General features: G+C 46.5%; 1 protein-coding gene across 1 annotated transcript; it reads right to left on the minus strand.

Annotated features, from left to right (window-relative positions):
- Positions 1 to 1,185: 1,185 nt before the first annotated feature.
- On the minus strand, positions 1,186 to 13,192 carry c8a (complement component 8, alpha polypeptide). Its single transcript, XM_015957638.3, has 11 exons — positions 12,999 to 13,192; positions 12,800 to 12,893; positions 8,276 to 8,423; positions 8,046 to 8,193; positions 7,326 to 7,515; positions 7,071 to 7,253; positions 6,014 to 6,254; positions 3,387 to 3,518; positions 3,141 to 3,298; positions 2,843 to 3,068; positions 1,186 to 1,666 (listed from the first exon to the last, which is right to left on the minus strand). Exons 1-11 carry the CDS (start codon positions 13,106 to 13,108, stop codon positions 1,515 to 1,517), a joined length of 1,782 nt encoding a protein of 593 aa, XP_015813124.1. The 5' UTR covers positions 13,109 to 13,192; the 3' UTR covers positions 1,186 to 1,514.
- Between the last annotated feature and the right edge of the window lie 151 nt (positions 13,193 to 13,343).

Below are 13,343 nucleotides of genomic sequence, written 5' to 3' on the forward strand. Positions count from 1 at the left end.
TCAGTTTGCTCCTCTGATTTACTGTGATGGTCACCAGGGGTGGACTGGGACCAAAATTCGGCCCTGGCATTTTTACCAATCGTCGGCCCTCCCCATTGGGAGAGCAGTGGGGGTGGGAGGTGTTGCCGCCCACGGAGTCATCTCTAGGCCAAATGTGAGATCTAATATGGACAAGGACTGTTAAATGCCAGACCGCTGAGACCAGGAGCCCTGGCCTTCCAGATCTGCTCGTTCTCCACGGGCGGAGATCAGCGGGACATTAGCTACATGCTAACACGGTAAAACTAGTCCTACGTCATTGCTCTACCGCGTTTTTCTTGCTAAAAATGCCTGGAAAAACTGTTAGCTTCGGGTTACCGTGTAGCTAATGTTCTGCAGATCACCAGCTGTGGAGTAGTGTCGGCCCAAGCTGGGCAAGCAGCCCACTTGGCTAAGCGGCCCACCGGGACAGTGCCAGAATGCCAGATAGGCCAGTCCGCCCCTGATGGTCACCTGTCCAGCCAGAAACCTGCATCCCTGGGGCTGGGCTCTGAGCTGAGGAAGGAGTTCATCAGTGAGACTCCGGTGCTGTTCGGTTCATCTTCATCACAGACAACAGCAGCACACGTAGATATGTAAGTGCTGCTCAACATGGAGAAAATCTGAGTAGCTAAGGCTGGAGTTGGGTTGGTGTGTCGGTGAGGAGAGTTAAAAACTGCAGCCAGCTGCAGATAAAGATGCTCAGTTTGGATCATGGTTCAGCTGTAAGACAGATGGCCTCACCTCAGAATCGGTGGTGAGCTTACCACGTCAGCTGCTAGCGAACTACTGAGTGGTTAAAATCTCAATTTCTGGGCTTCAAAGTCGCTGAGTAGACTCGGTGTTTAGAGGAGTATTTTGTTTCAGACTGAGGGGGTAACGCTGCAGATGCTGATTCTAGTGTGGATGCTAATAACTGTAAACGGAAAGGAGGGGGTGCTTCGAGTGACGCGCTAACGCCGCAAAATCTACCAGCGGTCCAGTTTTAATATTTATTTGATATTTGATTTTGTGGGCCAAATAAAAATATGCCGTGGGCAAAATTTGGCCCACGGTCCTGAGTCTGACACCTGTGCAGTAGAGGGTTGAGCTAACAAGCTAAAAGGCTATAAGAGCAGCCAGAACCTACGTTGTTGCCACCTTCAAGCAAAGAGCATCTCCCACGTATGTTGTTTAAATGTATTTTATTAACTTTCACAACACCAATTTCTCTCACTATCTGGTTATTTGCATGGACTTCTGTAGTTGTTTACAAGTGTAAAAATCAGAAGCCGCAGCAAAATGCAAGACTTTCTGTGCATGCAGGAGCCAAATCTGGCAGGAACTTCCGTCTGCTGAACGTTCTTCACATGCTGTGACACTGATAGCATCAGTCAGGTGATAATTAACACACAAAAACATCTAAACTCACTCTTCAGTTTTTTTTTTATGTTTCATATGCAAGTTTTTTTGCTCATTCTTCACAGCTTTTAGCTGAGCAAAAAACCCACTAATCTTCAGCAGTGTAGCGACTGAGTGGATGAGCCCAAGCAGGTGGCTCCGCCCCCTTCAGGTGCAGGATTGTTACAGAGTCTGGTCCTGGTCTTCCTTCTTGATACACAGGAAGACCACACACCCCAGCAGGACCAGGAACCATCAGTCCGGATATCTGTATGAGACACACGTGGTGGAGCCTTGCAATGTTCAGATGTATTAGCTTGTCTGACTGTTAGCATGATCTGCATTTTAGCTTCAAATAAAAACATTCCATTTTTACGACTACATGGCTAAATAGAGGCTTAAAAATGTGTGTGTGTGTGTGTGTGTGTGTGTGTGTGTGTGTGTGTGTGTGTGTGTGTGTGTGTGTGTGTGTGTGTGTGTGTAAGTATTTGTCTGTGTGTGTGTGTGTGTGTGTGTGTGTGTGTGTGTGTGTGTGTGTGTGTGTGTGTGTGTGTGTGTGTGTGTGTGTAAGTAAGTATTTGTGTGTGTGAGTGTGTGTGTGTGTAAGTATTTGTCTGTCTGTGTGTGTGTGTGTGTGTGTGTGTGTGATCTATCTATCTATCTATCTATCTATCTATCTATCTATCTATCTATCTATCTATCTATCTATCTATCTATCTATCTATCTATCTATCTATCTATCATCTCAGCTTATCTGACAAGTCGAAGGTCTACTATGAGGTTCCGTCCCGGAAAAACTTTGCAATCTATCTATCAACCTCCCACCCCAACATAGATCCTTCTGGTGGTGCATGGTGGCGCAGTGGTTAGCACTGTTGCCTCGCAGCACGAAGGTCGCAGGTTCGAAACTCGGCTGCGGCCTTTCTGCGTGGAGTTGCGTGTTCTCCCCATGCATGCGTGGGTTTCATCCGGGTACTCCGGTTTCCCCCACAGATCACGACATGCCCTATAGGTTATAAATTGTAAGTCGCTTTTGGCTAAAAGCATCTGCCAAATAAATAAACATAAACATTCTGCATCGGGAGCAGTGGCTCGTTCCTAACACAGATTGTCCATTAGAAATCCACCCTCTTCCAGTTACAGACCAAGGCGTCAAATTTGGAAAAGCTGGTTCTCATCCCAGCTGCTTCACGCTTGGCTACAATCTCTTCTAGAGCTAGTTGAAGGTTCTGACTCAACGAGACCAAGAAAAGCTGTGGAGCAACCTGGAGCACCCCGTCTGAAGAGCTCCACAGCAGCAGATGCGGGTGGCCACTAAACTGATCTTTTTTTATTATTATTATTGTACAAACCCCAAATAGATTCAGCTTGGATTATTTGTTTCCAGGATCTGCATGGATCCAAACGGAGGAGGTTTTGCTATGTTTTTTAACCGTAGTCTCACCTCTGCCGAGCGTCTCCTCGCATGCCTCTCCCCAGTAGCCAGACTTACAGATGCAGCTACAGGAGGTGCCCGAGAGGACGGGGATCCCATTATTTCTGCAGGGGGCGCAGCGACAAGGATTGAACATCATCAGATACTCATCCACAGCCCTCTGCAGGTTGGCCACTCTGGCTCCTGCGTGGTCAGCAGCTGTGCTGAAGCGCACTAGCTCATAAATGGGCATGACCTAGAAAAAAAGGAGTCAAGATGAGCAGCGCAGGAAATGATGGAGACCAGCTGACCAAATGTGAAGTGTTACCTCAAAATCCGTCAATGCCGGGTTGTACTTGAGAGAAGCGCCCCACTTTTTGTACGTATCAGTGCTCCTGATGACCTTCAGCCCAGAGCCGGTCTCCGTGACGCCCCCCTTCACCAGAGTGACTACATCCTCAACAGCACTTGAACTGGAGGAGGACTCTAGAAAAGCCAAATCCAGCAAGATTCTGATCTTTGACACCAGTTGCACGGATGAACTCAGTAATGCTAGAAAATGAGAATTTCTCACCATTTTTTGAATTCTTGTCATTGTCACAGTAAGTCCCTTTGACCCTAGCACCAGCTGTGAATCCTTCTTCAGTTGGAGGACCAAAGCCAATAGAAGCACCGAAGCAAGATTTGAACCTGTCAGCGCTCATTTCTGCAGGAGTTCAAGGACAGAATAAAGGATTATTGAATAATAAATGTCACTGTTATGGCCGCCAGCCTGGCCTCTTCAGATGCAGGAGCCATGATCACCCAGCCCCTCCTCCTCCTCCTTCTCCTCTCCTCCAGGCAGCTGAGGTGAATCCCTGTAATGAGCTACACCTGGGATAAAAGGCGGTGCCATCCAGCAGTCTAGGAGGCAGCAGTGCAGGGGTTCCGCTATCCTCAAGGCCTCGTTTTGTCAAACGCCTTTGTTTTGATGAGTTTAACTATTTGAAATGGGTTTAATTGTCATAAAAAGGTTTGAAAAACAAGTGAGCAAACAGATGGAGGGCATTACAAGACTAATGCCAAACAAAAACATCACCAAAAGTTTAACATTAAAAGACAACTCATCAACAAATAAAACACCTGGTTAAAAGTTTTACTGAAACTAGAAGGTGCTTTAAGATCCACAGAGTTGACACACGTTTTAAAACCAGAACAGAGATCACTAAGATCATGACTGCCGTAAATCCTCTAATACAGGCCCGGGCCTGTATTTGACTCAAGCTCATCAAGCTCCAGGCCTTTATTGGAAGGAGGGCCAGAATTAGAGGCAGGCCTCAATTTCTATTTGAGCAAAATGAACTAATGGTTTGCTGGAGTTTTTGACAATTAAAAGTGCGCCCACATTTTCAAAGTTAAACACATTTCTTTTAACAACGGTAGTTTCTGCTTCAGCCCCCTCCCCCCTCCCCCTGCGCAGCGGCCGCAAACTCACTGATGCGCCCGCAGCCTCTCGGAGTTCCTGCTGCTCTAAACATTAAAATAAGTATTTCATTTTCTGTTCCTCACTTCTGATTACCTTCAGTGGTGTCTGTTTGTTGCCACCACCAGGTACAAAAACTAACTTGTTTTTATTTGACTATTTTTCTGTCCTGCCTGTTTATTATCTTCCTGCATCTCCTCTCAATCCTAAAGAAAAACTGCTACCTGGGTTCATATATATTCACCGTATGAGTTACCTTTGGACTGCAGTTCTAAAAGATCTACTGACCACAAAAACAGCAGAGTGCTCGCTGCTTGGCAGCCGCATCAGTGATCGTTGCGTCACCGGAGGACAAGGTGATGCGCCCCGCTCCACAGCAGCGAAACGCATCAGGCGCAAATAAAAGACAGAAAACATTAAAGGAAATGAACCGACATGAACGATCGCATGTCGGTACCGATGCTCTGGCACAAAGCGTTGCCCCCCCCCCCCCCCCGAGCGCAGGAGCTTGTCACCAGCTGACAGCAGGCTGGTGTCTTTTCCGAGGGCTGCATCTTGCCGGTCATTATCACGTGACAGCGACTAGTCGACGACAGGCATAAAAAGTCACTATAGTGAAGTCGACTAGTTCATACAACCCCTGCTACTGCTCCCCAGTGTTCTGCAGCATAATCAGCACGTTCTCTTTGAACTTGATGTCAAATTTTCGCCGCCTCTTCGTCTCCGCACCTGCCAAATCGCGGTCTATCGCTGGCAAATCAAAAGTGAGACAGATGACACAACCGCCCCCCGTACTTGCTTGTTACCACATTCCACCCGGCCACAATAACAAACTGGTCACTATTCACCTCCGCCGACTCCGACACCGGCCAAAATATGATACCCGGCCGTTAATTGAATACCAATATTAGAGGATTTACGGTAAGTCAAACATGAGTTGACATCCAAGAGGGAATTACCCTCACCAAGACCATCAAGTGGTCATGCCAAAAGATCCTTCTGAATCATCTGAGTTCTACTGTTTTTAGTTAAAACTCATCGCTCTCAGAGTTAAAACCGTTACAGTTAAAACGCTGTGCTCCTGATCTATGGCGCCGTATGGGGGCCAAAATTAAGACTACTGCCCAGCAGCAGGAGGCTATATAAATTCTGAAGCAAACTACCGACCTGATTAATGATAAGCTGGCACCAGTAACTGAGAGGCTGGCGCTGCTTACTGAGAAATAGCACCTTTACCGGCATTACTACTAGATACGCTAGGGACTAGCAGCCCTTGGCTGGTAATTGACTGGTTCACACACTCCCTCTGCTGTCTATTAGCATGGATAGGCTAGAGTTAGCCTGGACGAGCTGGTGTTAGCATTGGAGAGGCTAGCCATTAGCGTGCCTAGGCTGGCCACTAGCTGGATTTCCTACCTCCTCGACGGACCATTAGCATGGATAGGCTGGCGTTAGCATCGGAGAGGCTAGCCCCTAGCGTACGTAGGCCGGCGCCAGCTTATCATTAATCAGGTCGGTAGTTTGCTTACGAATTTATATAGCCTCCTGCTGCTGGGCTGTAGTCTTAATTTTGGCCCCCATACCGCGCCATATTCAGCATCCTGGAGGAGAGGAGGAGGAGGGGCGGAGTCTGGTTTATCACCGGGGATGGGTGATCCCGACTCCTGCATCTGAAGAGGCCAGGCTGGCGGCCATAACAGTCACATCACCTGTTTACTTAACCATAAAGGTCTCATTACCTGACTTTGCCATAGCTTTTTTGTTGATGATGAAAACATATTCCATAGTCCCGCCCATGGTTCCTTCTGTCACATAGTGAGTGCCAAATGTGTTGAGGAAGTGGGAGTACATGCCAAAGTCATACTGCTCAGGAAGCTCCATGAGAGTCATGTAGAAATCTTCATGAAGCATCAGCTGGTTTGTTCTCATCTTGAAGTGAGCCGTTTCCACTTTGGACCAAAGTCTGACAAACCCAACTTCCTGGAGGGCAAAAGAAAGATTGTATTGTTGTTACTGTTTTCTTGTATCTATCTAACAACTGCAGGTCGCAAGTGTCAATTTCAATGCTTTATTTGTATACGTGATACACATGCGTGAATATGTATTATTCACCAATATTTTCTGACAGGTCACTTTATTAGGTACAGCTGTTTGACTGCTCATCAACACTAAAATCCTATCAACCAATCAGATGACAGCAGATTCATGCATTTATTCGGCTAGACGACCTGCTGATGTTCGAACCAAGCATCAGAATAGAGAAGAAAGGAGATTAAAGGGAGTTTTTGGTACAAGATGGGCTGGTCTGTGTATTTCAGGACCTGCTGACCTACTCGCATTTAAATCATAAAATGGCCTGTGAGTTTATATGAATTAAAAATATATCGTATAGAATAATATAAAACGTACATATATTACCAAGAACATTTAAATTTTATATCAGGTTCATACAGAGAAAATAATAAAAATAAGTACTGAGCTTTTGAATCAATTTAAGCCCTCTCCATACCCAACAAAGATTAGAGCCACCAGGCAGGAGGCTGAGAGTGAGATTTATGGATGTGGTGATAGAGGACATGAAGTTAGTAGGTGTGAGGGCAGAGGGTTAGGGTTAGAAGATAGGACTAAATGGGGACAGATGATTGGATGTGGAGATGCCAGAAAGAACAATCCAAAGAAAATGAGTAGATCCAAGAAAGGCAACAAGTATTTATAAACTCTCATTCCAACAAATATTCGGTCATTAATATGCATGAAACCAATATCAAATCATTGCCTTTGGAGGTGCATATTTACCTTATTTTGATATTTTGTTACGTTACTCAGAAACTCTGATTCCTGGCTGCCTTCCAGTCCGAGTTTTACATTCTGGATGCCTAACGTGACCCCGGCATTGAAGGACGACAAGGATTTTCTAGCTTTCAGAAGACTTTGCATGTCTTCAAAATACTCCTCTGAGCCCCGGGAAGTGGCCTCAGCCTGTAACAGATACCACTTAGGTTACAAGGAACATTTAGTGCAGTTGCTTCTAAACAAGAGATAAGTTGGTACCACGAAACGGTAGGTGTGGTAATTGTACGGTTTCCTGTAGTTTTTCTCATCTTCGTTGTAGTGTAGACTCTCACAGAAGGCATCATATTTGAACTTCCTCCATTCACCATTGTAGACGTATTCACACTCTCCACCAAAGTATTTTGGGTCAAGAACTTGATTCATAAAGTCTCCAGTCAGGATGTTGAAGCTTTAGAAAACAAAATGGTAAAATGGTTCTCATTAGTCCGTTCTCATGCAAAACAAAAGTCATTTTCATGTGTTATTTGTAGTTTTCTCTTAACCCAGAAATCTAGACCAACCATAGAAGAATTTGCTCTGCAGGTTGGTCTAGCCACGCTCTATTGCATTCTCGGCAGGTCTGCCATTGGCCTGAACAGTATTGTGTCAAACCAATCACAGAGCTCTATTTTTGTTGGGCAGGCTTCACGCTAGATTTGAGACAAAGAAAAACTACAAAGATGGTGGCTGCTCAGGAATGACGCTCATTTGAAATGGCTTGGGCATCAACTTTGGATGATTTAGGCTTTAGTCTTTGAGTACTTTATTTAGATGTCTTGCTAAGCTAGTTTTCTCTTGAGCATGAGCAGAATTAGAGTAAAACTGTTACGGACGATATTTCAATGTTTGCATCACGAGATCTTGGCCTCTTGTGAGGAAACGTTATTAGAACTCGTTTTAATTTGGATTCACAGCCGTGCAACGTTTGCCCAGCTTTACCCCTGTGTGCCTCGTTCAGATCCAGGAATGGTGATCAGCGTGGAACACTTATCCTCTCGCCGGTTAAAACTTTCACAATTATTTTCATCAGAAAAGTCATCACAGTCCGGTTCTCCATTACAGCGAAGGGATGGTCTGATGCAGCGGCCTGGAAGGGAGAGCAAACGTGGCGGGTACGGTGGTGGGAGCTGAGATGGTTAGGTGTTTTCTGGGACCTGGATGAGACTCACCTGTGCCTGTGCAGGTGAAACTCTCTCCACAGTAATCAGGTACCAGACACTGTGTGGCGACTGTTGGACATGCCAGCCTGTCCCACAACAAATCCACACACTCGCCCCCGCCAAACTGTGAAGGCTTTTCTAAGCTTCTCCAACGAAACTAAGACAGATTGTAAAAGAGGGTGAAAACAGAGATCATCCCTTTTCCTTCTACATAATTAGGACTCAGATGTTAGACCCAGTATAAACCGGTAAAGCTGAGAGAGGAAAGGGGTGTGCATTCCCACATCCTCACATTTAAACTCAGATCTTCTTGTGTAGAGAAATGATGGAATTACAGCTGTTTTGGTCAAACTGTGAAGGTCACTTTACGGTGATCTACCGTATTTTCACGACCATAATGGGCTCGACACACGGGAGGCGAATAACGACCGCGATCAGCGAAATGTGTTGCTGTCGCTTTTATTACCTGACACATGGGAGGCGATCCGCGGCAGCGACAAAGCCGTCTACTCGTTCTGTTCCATGGCGAAATCGAAACTTCCGTTGTTTTGTTTGGCTGTGTCAGGTTGGAGGGAATTAAGGTTATTTAAGCGGTTCAGAGTTAATAAAGTGGTAGATATGATGTTTCACAAGGTGCTGCTAGAGTTATGAGAAATCTTACTTCTGATTTTACTATAAAACATAATAATGATCAACTTCTCCTCCATGTTTGCTCGGAGATGTACGGAGCATCCTGCCCGCCCATTGGTCAGTGAATGAAACCTTCGTTGATTGGTCCTCGTCCGAGCGACAGCGATGAAAAGTTGAAAATGTTTCAACTTTCTGGGATCGCGTCGCTGGGTCGCCTGTGCATGACACGTGCACAAGCGCAAAATTTCACACGCACGTTTTTCGCGTTTCGCTTGGTAGGAGGGAGACCTGCGATTATCGCTTTGTCGCGCATGTCTCGTTGAAAATGAATGGAGGAGAGGCGATGTCGCCTCCCGTGTGTCGAGCCCGTAAGGCGCACCTAAATGTCTTACATTTTCTCCTAAATGTACGCAGCGCCGTGCGGTGCGCCTATTGTGTTGTTTTGAAGACGTGAACGTAGTTGAAGACAAGGGGTGTGGCGAGAATGGCAATGGGTGTGGCGTGAACGTGCGGACGTGAGCGAAGGCAGACCTCGAATAGTTCAAAAGGGCAGGTATGCGCGGTATGCTGAACATTGTTCTGACAACCCTGAGAATGGCACCTGCTAAGAGACACGCCTGTGAAGCACAGTTTAAACTGCAAGCGATCAGCTACGCGGAGAAATACGGGAATAGAGCAGCGGCGAGAAAATTCAGCCTTAATGAGTCCATGTGTCATGATCCGCCCCGGCCTCCCTGACTGTGTCTCTCCTGCCTTGATTAACCTTATTGTTCTCACCTGTCCCTCATTACTCTGCCCATGTGTTCCTGATTTCCCTGTGTATTTATACCTCCCTCCATGGATGTAATTTTGGGGGGGGACAGGGGGGACATGTCCCCCCCACTTTTTCCAAAGTCAAGTTATGACCCCTGCACTTTTTATTATCCAAAAACAATATTATTTATATTAAATTGACACTGGTTGAGCTCTAGGACCAAGCAGAAAACAACCGTTGGTGTTGAAGCCTGTTTCCCATTAGAGAATACTGTAAAGATACCCCCCCCCCCCCACCCTGTGTCCCCCCCACTTCTAAAGTGAAAATTACGTCCATGCCTCCCTCCTTGTTGCTGTCTTCGTCGGATCATTGTTTGTTGTTTGTGCATGCTTGTTTTGTCCTGTCGCTCCCGTTCTACAATTAAACCATTTTTATTTTTTCATCCGTGCCTGCTCTTCTGCCTCCTGGAACCCACCACCACACTTGGTCCACCATCTCCACCCTCACAACATGACAGAATGATCTGACCAACCTGGACCTGTGGTGAGCTAACATTCTGTTCTGGAGGATTATATTTTCTTTTTTGTCCCTTTTAGCGGAGGGAGATTTCGGCCTGGAGTTTTTGGTTTTTCGGCGCATCCTACCTGTTCTCGGGGTGGTCGAGCCCTCTGGGAGATTCCGGCGCATCCTAGCTGTTTTCGGGGTGGTCGGGGTCATTCTCCTCTCCTGCTGTTTCGCCCTGTCCTGTTCTTCATGGAAGCTGCTGTTCCTGGAGTACTCTGATGGAGGTAAAACCCCCTACGCACGCCATCATTCTCCGGGGTGGTAGGGCTGGTCTTCCTGCTCCGTTGTCTGCTTCCCTTCACCCGAGACTGCCTGAGGATCCTGTCGAGTCACGGTGTGCACCTGCTCAGAACCGTGGTCTAGTACCTACTGCCGCTCCTGGTTCCCTCGCGTCGCTCCTGCGGTTTTTGTCCCACTTCCTGGTCCACACCTGCAGGGTCTATGCCTGCAGGTCCTTCACGCGGCAGTTCCTGCTGGGTCCTATGCCTGCTGCTGCAGTTCCTGCTGGGTCCCACGCCTGCTGCTGCAGTTTGTTTCCTGTTCAAGTCAAGTGTTCGTGGTTCAAGTCAAGTGTTCGTGGTTCAAGTCACGTGTTCGTGGTTCAAGTCAAGTGTTCATGGCCCAAGTCAAGTGTTCGAGTCTCCTGGGCCCAGTCTTCGAGTCTCCTGGGCCCAAGTCAAGTCTTCGAGTCCGAGTTTCCTAGTTCGAGCTCAAGAGACCCTTCGTAAGTCGGAGTTGTGCCGCCTGATCCCAGAGGCCCCTGCTCCGCAGCCCCGGACTGAGTTCTTTGTTCCCTAGTCATGTCTTCTGTGTTCCCTAGTCATGTGTGCCCGAGTCTACTCTTCGTTATTCCCGAGTCTCCTGTGCTATGTGGCATGTAGGCATCTGTATCCGCTCCTTAAGGGGGGGGGGGGGGTACTTCATGATCCGCCCTGGCCTCCCTGACTGTGTCTCTCCTGCCTTGATTAACCTTATTGTTCTCACCTGTCCCTCATTACTCTGCCCATGTGTTCCTGATTTCCCTGTGTATTTATACCTCCCTCCTTGTTGCTGTCTTCGTCGGATCATTGTTTGTTGTTTGTGCATGCTCGTTTTGTCCTGTCGCTCCCGTTCTACAATTAAACCATTTTTATTTTTTCATCCGTGCCTGCTCTTCTGCCTCCTGGAACCCACCACCACACTTGGTCCGCCATCTCCACCCTCACAACATGACACCATGGTTCACAAGTGGAGGAAGTTGGAAAACGAACTCCGACAAGTAAAGAAGACGCAGCTGTGTTTCCGCGGGCACAAAGCCAGGTGGCCTGAGCTGGAAGACCGCCTCGAGCAATGGTTTAACGAGCAGAGGACAGCTGGGAGAAGCGTCTCTACCGTCACCATTCGTCTGAGAGCAGTAACTCTAGCCCAGGTGTTCTTATCAGATACAGAAGATACTTTGATGGATTTGACGATTAATTAATAGCACTCAAATAAAGCACCACAGAACTCATATTTGCTCCCGCTGCTTTTTTAATTCAACACAATTCAAATCACACTAATCTCTTAAGCCTATTAATAACACACATATGATTTTGTTCATGTGGAAAGTTTATGTGGTTAAATCCACCAACTACCGGTGAACACATTCTGAACTTCAACACAGCGCATAAGAAGAGCACGAGCCGTCAGCGCACGCAATGAGGAAGTGCACGTGCGCTCTAAACCAGGTCTGAACCAGGACTAGACCAGTAAAGTGAAACATGCTTTTGGCGCCATGTTGTCGTTCTTTTTTAAAACACAGAAACGGTTTTGTTACCTGTTATTGACGCTACAGTTTCGCGTCAGCCTGAAGAAGCCGGCAGCCGTCGGCGAAACTGTAGCGTCAATAACAGGTAACAAAACCGTTTCTGTGTTTAAAAAAAGAATGACAACATGGAATTAGAAATAACACACAGCAAGAACACACCTAAGATGCTTTTGGCTGTTTATAATTTTCACAATGTCTGGTTTGCAATGATATGTTCCGAGTTCCGAGCCCGCACAGATGTTTTACCGGTACGTTTTACCGTGCCCGCGCCCGCGCCCTATAACCCGGTGCGCCTTTTGTGTTACATACCAAAAAGACACCCGTAACTGAAGCTGCGCCCTATAACACAGTGCGCCCTATGGTCGTGAAAATACGGTATATTAGAAGAATACAGTTCAGAATGTGTGCGGTGGATGACTCTCAGCTACACCAAGCTTTAGCTCAGCATCAGTAAATGCAACTGGATTATTTTTTGTGCTGATGATGCCGATTGGCTCTGGTGGCCATCATGATTCAGGTTGATCACGTTCCCATCCAAAGGCTCCAGAGTTAATATGTTAGCAGACTGGCACTGGTGGTGGGTAATAATTATCAAGACTGTAGCTTTTTTTTCCTTTGACCTCCAAACATTCCTGGATTATAGAAATTAGTTGGGAGGGAACAGCATTTATGGAGCAGAACTTCATATGTATTGATTGTTTTATATGTAGTCTGATGGTTTTCTACGTTTTGTATTGATCTGATTACATGCTCGTGCTCCGTTCAAGAGATTAGAGAGCATTGCATCTCAGCATCTCACCTTTTCGTCTGTACATGAGTCACACGGTGTCCAAGATGACCAGCTCCCCAGTACACAGTTGATGGGCACCGGTCTGCTCACAGCTCTGGCTCTTCTGAATGTGGACCAGCAATAAATCAACATCTCATTTTATTTCGTCAGTTACTCTTCAGGCACCATGCTCCATACAGCTGAGTTACCAGAGTGAACGATACTACACCTAGAGTTAGCTGTTGTCCATGGTCTCCTTGATGCGTCCACATTTGTGTCTTCGTTCACAAGCACATTCAGCATCCACATACCAAGAAGCACATTATTGAATAGAGCCATTATAAAAACGAGGAGCTACCTGAAAAACCTCAAATGTACCATAAAGAAAGCAGCTGTTGTGATCCTGAGAGGACTTTTGACCCAGCAGTCCAAATGAATGATTGATAAAGAGCAAATACAAACTCTTTCAACAGCTGGGGAAGGTTTGATTATTTTGGAGGTTAAACTCTCATTATTTCCTCTTCAGAAACAAGCAGAGCATACTGTCCCAAGCATTTACTAGAAATCATCATCG

The sequence above is a fragment of the Nothobranchius furzeri genome, chromosome 11 (assembly GCF_043380555.1).
Source record: "Nothobranchius furzeri strain GRZ-AD chromosome 11, NfurGRZ-RIMD1, whole genome shotgun sequence".
Classification (NCBI taxonomy): Eukaryota; Metazoa; Chordata; class Actinopteri; order Cyprinodontiformes; family Nothobranchiidae; genus Nothobranchius; species Nothobranchius furzeri.

Bases quoted from the DNA above. Each gene is read 5' to 3' on its own strand.
- c8a (XM_015957638.3), bottom strand. From the start codon at position 13,108: ATGGCTCTATTCAATAATGTGCTTCTTGGTATGTGGATGCTGAATGTG. The intron at 8,424-12,799 runs GTGAGATGCTGA...AATCTGTCTTAG, and splicing joins ACTCATGTACAGACGAAAAG to TTTCGTTGGAGAAGCTTAGA. The intron at 7,516-8,045 runs GTAAAGCTGGGC...TGTTTTCTAAAG, and splicing joins TCTGAACGAGGCACACAGGG to CTTCAACATCCTGACTGGAG.